Below are 15,409 nucleotides of genomic sequence, written 5' to 3'. Positions count from 1 at the left end.
CTTCAGCTAGAAATCTTGTGTGTATATTTTTGTTTTGATGTTTGTACACATTTATGAATCTTTATGTTCATATTTATGAATCTTGTCATATTTATGAAATAATCAATGATCACAAAGAATTCTGCCTAAGCTTTTATCTAAGTCTCAGCTTTTAAGTTCAATTCTTTCAATCATTTTGAGTTATGGTTTTTAATATATATATATATATATATATATATTTTGAAGCAGGATCCCAAATGCTTACTTTTTCACGTGGGTGTAAGTTGTTTCCTTATCTTTTTCCTGGAAACTGCATTCTTTACTCATTGACATGTTTCCATATCTTGTTGACAATGACTAAACATTTACTTATATTTCTGGATTTTTACCTACATTTTCTTAATGTATTTGTTTATTCTTATGCTGGTTTTAATAATTAGCATTTTATTAATGTATTAATGATCATAAAAACTACATATACATATCCATACATGAGTGTTTTACTCAAGAATAACAAAGGTTATTATTTTCTGTTGTTCCCAGGAGTTTCGTCACTTGTAGATTGGGCTTGGCTCTTCTTGCTTTCTTCCTCCTCTTCCTCTTTCTTTTCTGCCTCCTGCTCTTTCTTCTCATATTTCTTCTCTTGAGACAGGGTTTCGTAAAATAGTTTAGACTGGCCTTTAACTCACTGTGTATCCCAGGATGGCCTTGAACAGCCAGCAGTCCTCCCGCCTCTGCTTCCTGTTTGGACTTGTAAACAGGGAGCGTCGAGGCTGCCTTTGCCGCCTTATAAAGTGTGCTTGTGATACTGCTGGAGGCTCGTGAGTCGAGTGTGAAACCAGAGAAAGCTTGAGCTGGGCATTTGCAATCAAGTTCCTTCATTTCAAAACCACCCAAAGCAAGCAACACAAATGCATGAACCCATACACAGGCACACTCAGTTCTCAGTGGGTGGCCTAAGGGACTTGCAAAAGATTAGACAATCAAGGCTGAGAGACTAGAACCCAGTCCTTCATTTACTTCATATAGCGCAATGGTGTTTGTTACTGATTTTGATTGTTAGTAAATTGCTATACTATTTCATATGCAAAATGTTGCACAAGCTAAGCTAGCTTGAATACTACGTTTTCCAATTTATTCTTGCCTCTTGTTTAGGAAATAAGCTGACTTATTAGGATGCAGGAAGGTAACCCCACAAGAATAAAACATGGAATCCTTAAAAGCATTTTCTATATTATTTTTGTAAATTAGTTTTGAGTGTTTAAAACTATAATGGAAAGCATTTCATATTTCTATTACCCTCACAAGATCTCTTAATATTTTGTTATTCCCTGAGCATCATAATAACATTAAAATGAAAATAGTAACAATGGCCATTTAAGGCAATTTGAAACCATTCTCTCTAATCTAATATCCACAAACCTGCAAGGCAAATATTTTTATGCCCATTTTACAGTCCAGAAATCTAAAAGTGGATAGCTTAAATGTGTGCCTTTTTCAAACATCAATCCAAAACAGAAGGAAACTGTATTCAAATGTTAGCGTCTAGGATTGCAAGTCAAGAGATGTTTTGTTTTTAACTATGGAGCTTAACTAAGACATTTGGGATTAAAATCCTGAGTGAGTAGAGAGTAGGGATGCTAGCAGATGGCCTCAGAAAGCCTCAGGGAACAGAACGTGTTATACATCACGAGTGGACCAGACTTCCCAACAGGGCACTTCGGGACAGTACAGAAGCTGGCCAGGTCTCAGTAATGGATGGAGACACAGGACAAGCCCAGACCTCATGCAGGACTGCAACTGTGGCTTCTCTGCTGGGCTAAAAACCAAACTCACCTTGAGGACTTTTAAACAGCATGACTTCCTGTTGTGATCTTGTCCTGGTACTCCTCCGTGAAAGCAAGGAAAGCTCCTCCCTGACTTCTCTCTGGCATGGGCACTCTTAGCGATAAGGAAGAATATGAGTAGGTCTCAGAGACACCGCAAAAGGAGCATCGCTGGCACTTGTCCACTGTGTGATGCCATCCAGAGGACTGCAGCCACACAGGCAGTTTTTAAAAACAAGGAAGCAATGGCCGGAACCTGGAGCTGTGGCTCTAGCCAGGGTGCCCCTGCATAGCATCATCTCAAGAGCTGGCCCCACCCAAGCTTTTGCAGTCCTCAGACTTCAGACTCTACCCCGGTCAGCTCAGAGATGTCATCAGGATGAAATTAGTTATCAAAGCCATTGCGAGTGAAGGACTGTTTCCTGCTTTGCTAGGGATGGCAGACCGAGGCCTATCTAACAAGGCTGGCTAGGGAGAATTAACAGTCACTGTGGCGTGATGTGGGAGTGTCATATATCAATCTGTTGATTTCATTGGTTAAGCAATAAAGAAACGGCTAGGCCCATTTGATAGGCCCACCTTTAGGTGGGTGGAGAAAACAGAACAGAAGGCTGGGAGAAAGAAGCTGAGTGAGGGAGTCGCCATGATTCTTCCACTCCAGACAGATGCAAGTTAAGATCATTCCTGGTAAGCCAGCTTGTGGGCTATAGCAGATTATTAGAAATGGGCTAGTCCAGGTGCGAGAGCTAGCCTAGAAAAGGCTAGATAGAAATGGGCCAAGCGGTGTTTAAAAGAATACAGTTTCCGTGTAATTATTTCGGGGCATAAGCTAAAGCTAGCCATGTGGGCGGCTGGGTGCTGGGGACGCAGCCCCGCAGCTCCTATTTCAACAGTGGCACATTGCCCCTTTCTCGGTTGGCTCTCAACTGAGATGGACAGGATGCCGAGGCATGTCCACTCTTCCTTCTAGAAAGACTCCCTAGAGGACACGAGGAGACCTAAGGGTTGCTCTATGCACATGTATGAGGTCTTCCCTGTGCATTGGCTCAGTGAAGACTCAAGATGAAGGAGGAAGATGCTAACAGGACTGCCTAGAGTACTTCCTGGCATAGCCAGAGTGGGTGTGTAAATAAGGCAACAACATGAGCGGAAATACCCACAGATGGGAACATATTATATTTATAACAACATTATTTGCAGAGATATCTTATACCTCCATTCTCTTATTTATGTTATTAAATACTATATAATTATAGTTATATAGATAACATTACAAAACTACACTTATTATGTGACTTATATACAATTTACTATATCACATTTATTAATTTACTTAGTTATTGAATACATTTAACTTAATTAAACATAAGTAAATCTTCCCTTGTCAGCAATGCAAGGCAAACTTGATGAATCAACCCTGACATAAAGTGAATGGAACTGAGATTTGGAAAATGATCAACAGGAATGGCTGGTGCTGTTTCTTTGTTTCCAAATGGCACCACCAACATCCACAGTGGGCTCAGGAAAGAATAACCGCAGCTCACATTTAATGAGAGCTAGCCTACTTCCAAGCACCGTGCTGGTGTGCTGCGTAAAGTCATGCTTACTTCTTGCAACAACCTGGCTGGACACGTTTAGTCAGCTTCGCTTTACAGGTGGCGAGCCATGATCCAGGAGGAGAAGAGTGAGTGTTGGAGTGAATGTTGCCCAGGCATGGGGAGCTCCTGGACTCCAGAACCCGAGTGAGGGACACACAGCCTCTTATCTTCCCTATTATGACCACTATTTGGGTGTGGAGATAATATATGCAGAAACACATGGGTCCATCCCTGTTGGCTTTGGTCAAAGGAAACCTTGCCTTCTTCAGGCAAGCCTTTTCTAACTCAAGCTTGCCCTATCACAAGAACACAATGATCTACAAAATGTAGACACTTATTTATGAGTTTTCGTTACGTGTTAAGCACAGTCCTAAGTACGGGTTCACTGTGCTTTATGAAGTTTATACTCAAAGTCCACCACATAAACAAACATGTATTGTCAATGAACACAAAAGCACGAAACTGTATCATACAGGAAATTGTGAATGTTAACAAGATACTGTAACAAAAGGGCCTGAATTAGACAAGCCATTGGGGAAGAGCTGGAGTCATTAGCAAAGACTCCATTAAAACTGATCCCAGAAGGAAACCTCATACCAGTAGAGTAAGGTATTGAACATTTCAGATAGAGCAAAGAACAAACGTCAGATCTCTAGCATAGGATACACTTGAAACATTTTATAAAAAATATTCAGCTTGAAAACCTATTCATCTACATATTATATTCTAAGAGAGGTACAGTCTGTGGCAGATGTGTTGTGTAACAGCAGCCCAAGGGTAGATGTAAGAGACCCTGGCTATGAAATAGTTCCCTTGCAAAGGCAAGTAGTATGATAAAGAATGCTTTGAGAGGAAGAGAGTAACTCAGCTATCATAAAGTTAAATACTGAAGGATGTCTGGTTCTCGGCACAGAGACAGGGCTGTATTTTCTAGTCGGAGGGAAGAATGAGTAGAAAGGCAGAGAACGAGAGTGCCACAGCCCCAGAGACACACACTAGTGAGGAGGCTTTGCTTACACCATGGACGGAATGACTAAAGCTGAGCAGGTAAATCATGCTAAGAACCTTGCACTGTGTGTGCTGGGTTTAAGGTTTAAGTGGTGTATATTAAAAGATTTGGGCTGAAACAAGGAAATCATAGTAGCTGTGGTGAGCAGATGCAGTTTGTTATATATAAGTAGAACATGACAAGACTTTTGTAAAGCTTCAAGCAACTGAAGATGAGATTGTCAGCTAAGTCATTGGTGGTGGGGTTGAAGATAAATGAGTAGGTTCCAGATGTCAGGTGAATTATCTAAAGCAGGTTGCCATGAAGTAGGCACAGAGATTGGGTACATGCTTCCTGGCAAGCTGGAGCCCAGTGAAATGTCAGAAATCCACCTGTTCCCTAGGATACTTGATTGCAGTCTGTTAAACATTGTCTACAAATAATATTAACGCATAGACAGTTCAGGGCCACTGCAGATGTGCTTTAAGAATTCTGCAATCCCGTGTGAATGTCCTGTTGTCATCCACTGTAACCGTTTCTTTCCTTCTTTCTTTTTGTTTATTTGTTTGTTTCTGAGACAAGCTTTCTCTCTGTGGCTCTGGAACTTGTCCTGAATCTCACTCTGTAGATCAGATTAGACTTGAACTCACAGAGATCTGCCTGCCTCCATCTTCTGAGTGCTGGGATTAAAGGGGTGTACCACCACTGCCCAGCTTCAGTTACTTTATTTATCATCGCCAGAAGCAACTTAAAGGGCAAGGGATTTATTTTGGCTCAGGCAAGTGGATCTAATGGGCTACATGTACTCCAGGGTAGCTGCGAGTATAGTCCAACTAAAAATCAAAAATATACAAAACCAAGAGATTTTTCTAAATGATGTTTCTGTAACTTGGCTATACAGCTCTTCAGTGTGAACTTCGTAGATGACAACATTTTTGTCAGAATGTCAACAGGCTGGAATTGTTTGAACGGCACACTCCATCATAGAGAGGAAGACAAAATTGCTGGGACAGCTTGGTCCATGGTAGTAGAAGGGAAGAAGAGACCTCGTGATGGAGCAGGGGTGGGCTTTAGCCCACAAGACCTGCCTTCTTTATTGTCTATATCTGCTTACCAGTATTTATGTTTCAAAGGTTACATAACCTCCTGAAACAATGCCATCATCCCAAGACCAAATGTTCAAACACATGTGCCTATGGGATAATTTTCACATTCACACCATAACACTAAAAATCCGTGAAAATAAACCAGATCCCTGGTCCACCATCAAGGAAGACCAAGAGCATCTACAGGTGGGACTTGAGAACATTCTATTTGTCATCCTTTAATGAGAGTACACTGGCCTACCATTTTCTTTGTGCAGTCTGGGCATTTCAAGTTACAATTGCTATTCAGTTCTTTGTGTCTATTTGATTGTTTATTAATGACTAGAGTCATTTTTCAAAGATCTTTATTGTCATGGAACATGGATCTGTTCTCTAAATGTGGGGGTGGGAGAATTTGAAAATATTCCCAAGTGACTTTTTTATTATCTTTAAAAACTTATCATGGAAGCAAGGATAGAGTTTCACGATATTACTAAGATCAATTCAGATTAAAAATTATATTAGAAGTATTGAACAACCCCTTTGGCAAGCAGCATGCATGGTTTTGGAGCAGTAAGGATGGCTAAAATGGGCTCGGGCTGCCAATGGTTTGCAGCAAGCTGGAGAAGCTATCTTGTATAAGTTAGAAAAGTTGTTCACTGTAGAAAGGGCTGTGAGGACAGTGCCCAGAGAAGAATGCAGGGCAGGGAAAATTGAAAACCAAGGGTTGATGGACATATTGTATTTGGAAAACTAATAATATTAAGCCAAAAGAAGACATAATATAAACCTATATAATCTAGGATAATTTACTGAACTCTTATGTCTCCATTCCTCATTTTATTCCAGTTATTTTTCAATTTTCAGGAGCCCATGAGACCATTCAAGAGTAAAGCCATTTGAACAAGTCATTAGACACGAATGTTGGCTACCAAGGGCTTCATAACTGAGACCCAAAAGGACTTTCTTCCTTTCAAATCACTTCACTTCCTGTCTTATTGAGTATCTATGTACTTGTAATGGAGTTTATCATTCTTCCTTTGAGAAAATGACAGAATCCTCCTGAGCTACTAGGAATGACAAATCGTGCTACCTGGCAGTGTGGGAATGTCTGACTCGTCTTGACCATCCATTCCAGGAAGTTATCTCCTAATGAGTGACATTGACTAGTCACTCTGAGAATGCAGAAATTACACTACGTTAACACCCAATTTTCTTAGTCCCCCTTTCCCTGCTCTACTTAAACTAGCACAAGAAACACCATGGCAGTAAAAATGGCACCTCGATACTGGATGCTGTGCCGGGAGTCCCAGCCCAAGGTATCATGGCTGTGACTTATTAAGTCACTGCACATGAATACAACTGTGCTTGCTCAGGAAGTGTCTGTATTCCTTCCAGAGAGACACTGGGGTCTTCCTAAAGAGGCCATTAGATGGCCTAGCACTTCTTCCTAAAGCAGATATTATTCTGAGATATTTGGAAGCTACACCAAAGTTGTTTCTTTATAGGAATGAGAAAATACATATTGGCATTTCTATGCCCAGACCTATTTTTTAACAAGCCAGAAAATACTGAAAAACAGGTAGAACCATTTTCTCCAGAGTATACAGTACAGTTGGAAAGTGCAGTTCTTTTCTTTCTTTCTATGTGTATTTTGGTAAAATACGTGCACTGAAATTTCAGGGCAATTCCTAATGCAGAAATAACCCCCAATATGACAGATTTATAAGCTAAGCAATTTTTATTTATTTGCTAATGTGGATTCCCTCAAGAGTTCAAATGTTCTGCTGATTACTTATGGCTTCTCCTTGAAAAGTCTTCCCTGTGAGGTCTCAGCAGTGTGAAGCTGCGTGCTGCAGGGTTGTCAGAATGGAACATAATTCTTCTCTGCCAATGATTTTGGTGCTTGGGAATCTACCAGCACTTCAGCTGTTTGTTTGATAATTAATAATTCATAATTAAGGTGGCAATACAAATAAGTCAACATGACTGTAAACTGGGTGCCTCTTCTCTCTGTCATCTTTCTTCTGATTATGATGATCTGAAAGAAAAAAAATTGGGAAGGGAGCCTAAAGTTCTGGTTCTGGTTCCAAACTTTGCCTCCCTGAGCACTGGGATTCTGTTCAAACTGTGCTCTGAATCCTCCTCTCAAGAGGAATTCATCTCATGCCCTTAAGAGCCTCCCAGTCTAAGATGCAGGAGTCCCACCTTTTGTGATGCACTTGGTCCCTAGAGAAAGAGACAGGTTGCCACGGTAGCTGCAATGCTGCATGCTTTGCCATCTTCCCAAGGCAGGCTTGGATGAGAAGATACAGGGAAGATGGCTTAGTATTGGCGACAAGGGAAGGGGACAGCAGAAGGAAGGTGGCATTTGAGTGGTTCTCTGAAGATAAAGCAACCCTTTCCCAGAAAAGGATGAAAAAGGTGGAGGAACTGTAAAGTCTTCCGGGTACCTTGGCCCTGAGATGATCCAAGGGCATGGGGATCTGTTCGATGTAATCCCAGGCATGTGGTCTGCAGTGTGCTCTGGGAATGGTAGCTGGGACTGTTGTAGTCAGGCTGCCGAGGCTTCTTACACAGAGGGGTTTGTGTGTTAGCCCTGGAACCCCATGGAGAGCTGCAAGAGTCAGTAAAGGAGCACATTATCTCTTTTATTGCTACAACAGGTCCTTCTGTCCTTCTGTCTACATCGACAAGATAGGTCAGATGGACTCAGAGGTGCTCAGCAACCGATGACAACGTTCCAGGCGAGAATCTACTGTAGTTGTCTAGTGAGAATTCATGAAAAATCCAAGCAGAAGCACTGATGAGAAGGGTTGAGGTGGAATCTAGGTATTTTCTATCCTGGGGTCTTTGTGAAGTTGGTAATTAAGGTAAAATGAAGAATCATAGTGTGCTTGAAGTGCCCGAGATCCGTGGACATTGTCCAGGTACTAGAGAAGAAAACAGCTGCACAATGTTATTGTCCCTTTCATTGTAATCAGCCACAGCATTGTGGCTGCCATAGCAACCAATACATATTGAGTGCTTATTTTACATCAAACACTCTGATAAGACAGCACTTAAAGTCATGCAGCAAAGAGGTTAGTGCCTCCCAGTTCACAGGTGAGGCACCAAAGTTCAAACAGTAGAGAGCAAATTACTAATTAAGATCACACAGTAGGTGAGAAATTGCACCCCAGAGCCCTGCCTCTAACTGATTGAATAGCATGGTACTAAAAATAGTTCACTTTGTAGTACAGCTATGTCCTGGCTTACTGTGGGTCTTAAAATGTTGTGGTTCAGTACAAAAGTGTTTCTCATATTGTAGAATTCTTGATATAAATTTTGATTTCAGATCTTTCCAAGGCTGGTGTTACGTGGTATGCAATTCTTTCATGTGCTGGGCAGTGGTAGTGAACCATAGCTCCAGTTTAGTGATACAGTCAAGAAGGAAATCAAACCACCGATCCTCCATGTTGTGCGGGATTGCTAAATTTTGATGCTTTGTACATTTAATGCATTATGACCTTTCTAATATTTTCAACTTCTACTATGTTTATTGATCATAACCTCAACACGAATCAAGGAACATCCATACAATGAAAGGTGTCAGGAGTAATGGAGAGTTTAATGATTTATTTAAGGTCTCAAAGAGAATAAAATTAGTAGCAATCAAGAATAAGATTCAGAGCTTTAAAGGATAAGTAAGATTTTGGAGATTAAGAAATGAGAAGAGAATGAAGATGGAATGGTAATGATGGAACAAAGGGGTTAAATGGAATGAAGAAAAGAAGACAGGTGTGGGATCCCCGTCTATATGCTATGAATATTTTTTTATTACCATTGTTTAATAAAAAAAGTTACTTTGACCTATGGCAGGGCAGAATATAGGTGGGCAGAAAAGCTAAACTGAATGCAGGGAGAAAGAAGGCAGAGTCAGGTAGACATAGTTGCCAAAGAGGAAAGATGCAGGAACCTCTTTAGTAAGCCACGGCCTCATGGCAATACATAGATGAACAGAAATGGGTTAATTTAAGATATATGAGCTAGCTAGAAATATGCCTGAGCCATCAGCCAAACACTGTTGTAATTAATATAGTTTCTGTGTGATTATTTGGGTCTGGGCAGTTGGGAACAAAAAGCAGTCTCTGTTTACAACAGGGTAGAAGTGGGCAGTATGGGAAAGGATAATTGAAAGGATAATTAACACTTAAGAACTTAAGACATTTGAAAATACCATATAGAACCCTACTACTTTAGAAGTTTCCAAAATATATACATATACAAGAGGAGTTTAAGTGGAATTATCCTGTAATAGGAAGACAGTACCTCTTTCAGACACCATAGGCTGCCAAATAAAAAGCCAAGTACCAGGTACGGTTACCTCTTTTTGAGTTGTTGATCACTGAGGTCACAGACATTTCCCTCCATTAAAAAACAAAAAACTACAGGTATTGCTGTTATTCTTGTTCTTGTTTATTCTTGAGGATTGCATGGTACAACCCTATTGCTGAAGATGCCGCATGTCTAGGTCACAGACCATAGAGCAATCAAGCTAATACTCATTTGGAAGTTTCATCCCTCCCTGCTAGTTTTCATAGTGCTGGAAGTCTCTATTGTCAATACCAATGGAGGAGAGTATTTAATACTCTTACCCCATTGAGAACCCTGTGAGCTACAGTAACTAGCAATATATGCCCTGGTGCAACAGGTGCACAAAAGTTTTGGAAGCAACTGACCACATTCTGATTGTGTTTGAAGCCTGAACCACAAGTAGAATTCATGCCTAGTACTGTTTGTTAGCTGGGGGAAAATGTTTGTTGCGGTTAGGTCATAGGGAGTAGAGGAGAGACCTTAACACTATTATTCTACTAAATGGGCATAGTGTTAAACTTGTCCCTAAGTTCTTATCTTGATATCCATAGATTAGTGGATCTCTCAGCACTCATTAGAGGAGTTTGTTTGAGCAGTAGATAATTAACATAGTAGTAAGCATAGAGACCCACAACTGATGAATATGCAGAGAATACGAGACTCTGGGGTGCTCAGCTCTAAGTGCGATATTTATGTCTTAACCATCTCCCAAGGCTTGGGTATCATCATAAAAGAGAAAGTGAATATGCTGTAAGAGCCAAAGGCAGTGAATGACTATAGGCAAAGTTTCCCATAACGATTGGACACCTGTACATCTCAACTGAAAGCCGCTGAAGTCTTCCCATGGGTTCAGAAGATATTGGCAACTGGTAGCTGCTAAGAGAGAGAGAATAGATTGAAGGAGGTAGCCCCTAAGTGTTGTAATAGGAGCAGCGGGGCTTCGTCCCTGGCACCCAGCCGCCCGCACAGCTAGCTTATGCCCCGAAATAATTACATGGAAACTGTATTCTTTTAAACACTGCCTGGCCCATTAGTTCCAGCCTCATATTGGCTAGCTCTTACATATTGATCTAACTCATTTCTAATAATCTGTGTAGCCCACAAGGTGGCTTACCAGGGAAGATCTTAACCTGCAACTGTGTCGGGTGGGAGAATCATGGCGACTGCCCAACTCGGCTTCTTTCTCCCAGCATTCTGTTCTGTCTACTCCGCCTATCTAAATTCTACCCTATCAGAGGCCCAAACATTTTTTTTTATTAATTAACCAAAGAAAGCAACAGATAAGATACAAGACCCACCTCCATCACCTAAGTTGCTACCCATGCTCCAGCAGATAATCCTATACCCATCTATGGACAGCACTAGACAGACTCAGTAGGTTTTACAAGACAGAAAGAGAGAACACCTGGTGAAGTTAGAGTAGTGGGGAAGTAGGAAAGAAATTAGAGAGAAGTGAGTGGGGTGTATGTTTGCTCAAAACACATTAAATGCATGTCTGAAATTCTCAACCTAAAGGATAAACAATTAGCAAAATTTGAATCGGGCCTGAAGGTTAGATGGAGCAATGGAAACTTTTTATTGTGTAAATATTTTTTGTTTGTATGTACTCCATGCTCAATTATTCAATTTTAGTCTTAGTATCCTGCACATTTTCCAATATTTCACTAAAAGTTCTGTACATTTGTTAAAATGGATTTGTGTAGACTTAAAATAAACAACCACTGAACACCAATAATAAAATAAAATGTAGAAAAAAAGTTGAAAAGAAATCTGGGAAGAAATACTATGTTTAACTTCAAAGCTTTAGAGAGGGTCTGAATGTTTTGGACATGGTGAGTAGCCAATGTGCTTGGCTTTTGAAGTGAGGTATTGGGTATAAGCTATGACTGGGAACCTATTGTCATCTGTATAAACAAGAAAGGAGCCTGCGGATAGAGAAGGACTCTTGCAGATCCTTGTGATTTATCTCTTACTTTGCATATAATGAATAAGTAGTTATATCCTTGTCTTCAGATCTTCTGCCAATGCCACTACCATACCTGCACCTACTAGCTACCTCAACAGGGCACAACAATGAGCTTTTCTATTATGCACATTCTGTGAATGGTGTCATTGGCCAGATCTTTGCCAAGATGAGCAAAGTAGGATTAAAATGATATTCATGGTACAAACACATAACATGGTAAATGAATATTTATAGGCTGAAAACTCTTTTAAGTGCAAGGATTCATTCTCAGTGTGTTTTCTCTCTTCTATTTCCTTATAGTTCCTCCCCAGATAATGAACATCTCTTCAGACATCACGGTGAATGAAGGAAGCAGTGTGACTCTGTTATGTCTTGCGATTGGCAGACCAGAACCAACGGTAACATGGAGACACCTGTCAGTCAAGGGTAAGGTATTTACTATGCGAAAGTTTGGAGAGTGTATATTAAAGGCCTGCTTGGCTCTCATGCAAAGGAAACATCAACAACCAGAAAGTAACCGTGTATGTGAATGCAGCAATGTGGCTTCTCTAAAACAACCCATTCTATGTATCTGCTGCTGAGTACCACGTTCCAGGAAGAGAATCTGGAGACGAAACTTACTGAGATTATTTTCTCAGTCCTTTCCATGACTTAGAAAGCCTTTGACTCCAAACTGAAAGGAGGGGTGGATGAATAGCTTTCGTTGATGACAGTAACTTGTGCAGAGATGGGTATGGAAGGTGATGTTGATCTCATGCCCTTGCGAACTTTGGCATTGTTCTACATGAAGTAGCAAAGGACCTCCTGCTTCAATGTTTTCAGGAGAGGTATGCAGAGCCATACATGTTGGATCTGAACACACAGAGTTCACCCTGCAAGGAAGAAGGGCAGTAGAAGTAGGGGATTACCCCAGGCATAACTTTCCTGGCTACCCAGTAATTGGTATTAAAACATCAGTCGCCATCATCTCTGACTTAGTAGGAAGGAAATCAAAAGGACATGAGTCCTTGCCTCCTTGGAAATAAAACTTGCGTTCCAACCTGAGCTTTCAAGGATGGGCACAGAGCCATCTGATATATTACGCTGTTGCCAGAAACTGTGATTTATTCTAAAGAATATCCAAGAATCAAGTGCTCCCTCAGGCATTGGAAAACCTAAACGTGAAACCAGTGACTAGGAGAATACACATATGTCTGCGTGTAATGTAAAAATAATGTACATCTAAAAGAAAGCAGGGAAGTAAATCTTCATAACCTTGAGAAAGGCAGAGATCCCTAGAACACAAAAAGCTCTCTCTGAGAAGGAAACAAAAAGGACAGACTTGCTTGAGTTTCCCAGGGCTATCTTAGCCAAGTGTGAAAAACTTCATGACTTAAATGGAAATGTATTTCTTCATGCTGTTGGAGACGGTGTGTCAAAGGTCAAGGTGTGGCCAGGCTGATTCCTTTCCTTGACTGATTCCTTCCACCCATTTTTTTTCTAGCTTCTGGTGACTTCCATCAGTCTTGGATACATCTTGTTTGTAAATGTGTCACTGTGATTTCTGCCTTCATCCTCAGTAGCATTCTCCTTATGAGCGAGAGGAAACTATCCATTTCTCTAAGGGAATAAGCCATATCCTTTAGGGATCATAGCCACTACCTCTTCTTGTCTGTTTGTTACTTGATTGTCTCTATAAAGACCCTAGTTCCATTAAAATGTCTTTAGAAATCAATGAAAAGTCAATCTCTGATTAAAAATTATACTTATTTCTGACAAAAATGACATCAGCTATAAGAGTATTTATAGCATATAACTCTAAACGCCCACCTAAAAATGATCAAAATTGACATATGAAAAAAACAAAGCACATGAAAACATACTTAACATTGTTATCATAGAAATGACAATCAAATCACACTGTGGATAGAGTTACTAGAAAGACCAAATTAAATGGGCTGGTAATATTAAGTGTTGGTGAGACAGTGAGTCCCTGAAGCTCAGCCTCATTAGCCCGGACTGTGAAGCAGAGTAAGCCCTGTGGAAGGAAATGTGGCATTTTATTGTAAAGTAGAGCATATCTATTTAACATATACTTAAAGTACATATGCACAAATATACACTGCATGTGTTAGCTTCATTCACAACAGTTTACACTAGAAGTAACACACTCACAACAAGTGAAGTATAAACAATAGACCAATGTTGAACAATCAGAAAATCAAGCACTGATTCACATGATATGATGGATGAATCTGAAAATCACATGGAGAAAGACAGGTATAAATACACACACACACACACACACACACACACACACACACACATTCATATACACACACCAGGTGATTTCTTTTAAATAATCTAGTTCTAGACCAGGAAACACTAACCCGTAGTGGCAAAAGCCAGATCATCAGTTACATAAGGGACTTTGGGTATCACTGACTGCAGAGCAATATGGGGGGGGGTTCTAAGTCTCTAGTGAAATGATAGTTACAATAGTTTTAAGTGAGTCAAAATGAATATAACTTTACACTAAAATAAATGCATTAGACTGAGTATAAATTAGATTCTAAAACAATTTGAAGTATGTAGACATATAAGAAATAATGTCCCGAGGTCTTATCCTAATTTGGGACATCCGTCATCTCGATAACTCCAAAGGAGTGACAGTTTGTTAAGGGAAACACCACCTAAGCAGTGGCTGTTTTCTTCCTCACATATTAAGAACATTCATTTTCATCCCTGTCTTTTTCTAGAGAAAGATAATGCTATTAAAACTGCTTAACATTTTTGATAGACTACAGATATTGAAACCTAACATTTTAATATCACAGCATCAACAAGGGCATTAAAACACACGCCATGGGCATCACAGCACTCGGGTTTGATCTAAGTACAGCCATAGTGCAAATTCCTAAAGGCACGCGCCCCAGGTGACTTTTGTCTAAAGCCAGAGAGAATTTAGGTTTCATGTGATTGACAAGAATATGTCTAACCGGGAGACCAATTTTTATGCATTTGGTAAAGTCGAATGTATTTATAAATGCTTTAAATCCAAGAATATACTTATTTGATCCCAACTATATAGTTCTTGAAGCCTGGAAACGTTGTAAAAGGAGTTTTGACTTTGTGTAAGTGTTTTGAAGCAATTCTTTCTAATGGTACACTGGCAAGAGTTTCCCTTTTAAAGAAGAGGGATTCATTCATCTCCCAACCTTTTATATCGTGTAATAGTTGCAATTCAGTGTCAGAAAAAAAATCCCAGCAAATTCTAAATTTAAATATTGCCTGTGCTCTTTCATCTTTAGGACTGTGCTCCACTGCAAGCTGGGCTTTGTTTCCTGGCCTTTGGTTCGCCAGCCTTCATGGGTACCATTGTCTTTGCGTATTTGCTTGCAATGACATTTAAACATTTCAACGCAAGGCATTGTTTCTGAAGTTTTAAAAGATCTGGAGAGTTTGCAAGTTTGAAATCCGCATCTGTTGGGTGGACTCGAGTGTTTCTTTTGTTTAAAAAGATGTTGAGTTCTACTCAAAGTGAGGCAGTTGTTCCAAAGAGGAACATTCAGTACAATGTGAACATCCAACAGCATTTTGAGGGGAAAAAATGCTGTCTTTGGTTAGTTGAG

The 15,409-nt window shown here is 40.2% G+C and overlaps 1 protein-coding gene across 4 annotated transcripts in view; it reads left to right on the top strand.

Moving 5' to 3' along the window:
• LOC142846261 (opioid-binding protein/cell adhesion molecule) overlaps positions 1-15,409 on the top strand; it is a 1,121,841-nt gene that overhangs the window by 990,109 nt on the left and 116,323 nt on the right. For all 4 annotated transcript variants that reach the window (XM_075966471.1, XM_075966470.1, XM_075966469.1 and 1 more), the window contains exon 4: positions 12,099-12,224. In XM_075966471.1, coding sequence (XP_075822586.1) covers positions 12,099-12,224 — 126 coding nt within the window. The remainder of the gene's footprint in view (positions 1-12,098; positions 12,225-15,409) is intronic.

This window comes from Microtus pennsylvanicus, chromosome 3, assembly GCF_037038515.1.
Source record: "Microtus pennsylvanicus isolate mMicPen1 chromosome 3, mMicPen1.hap1, whole genome shotgun sequence".
In the NCBI taxonomy this organism is placed as follows: Eukaryota; Metazoa; Chordata; class Mammalia; order Rodentia; family Cricetidae; genus Microtus; species Microtus pennsylvanicus.
The sequence above is the reverse complement of the archived record's forward strand: the minus strand, read 5'-3'. Positions and strand labels throughout refer to the sequence as shown.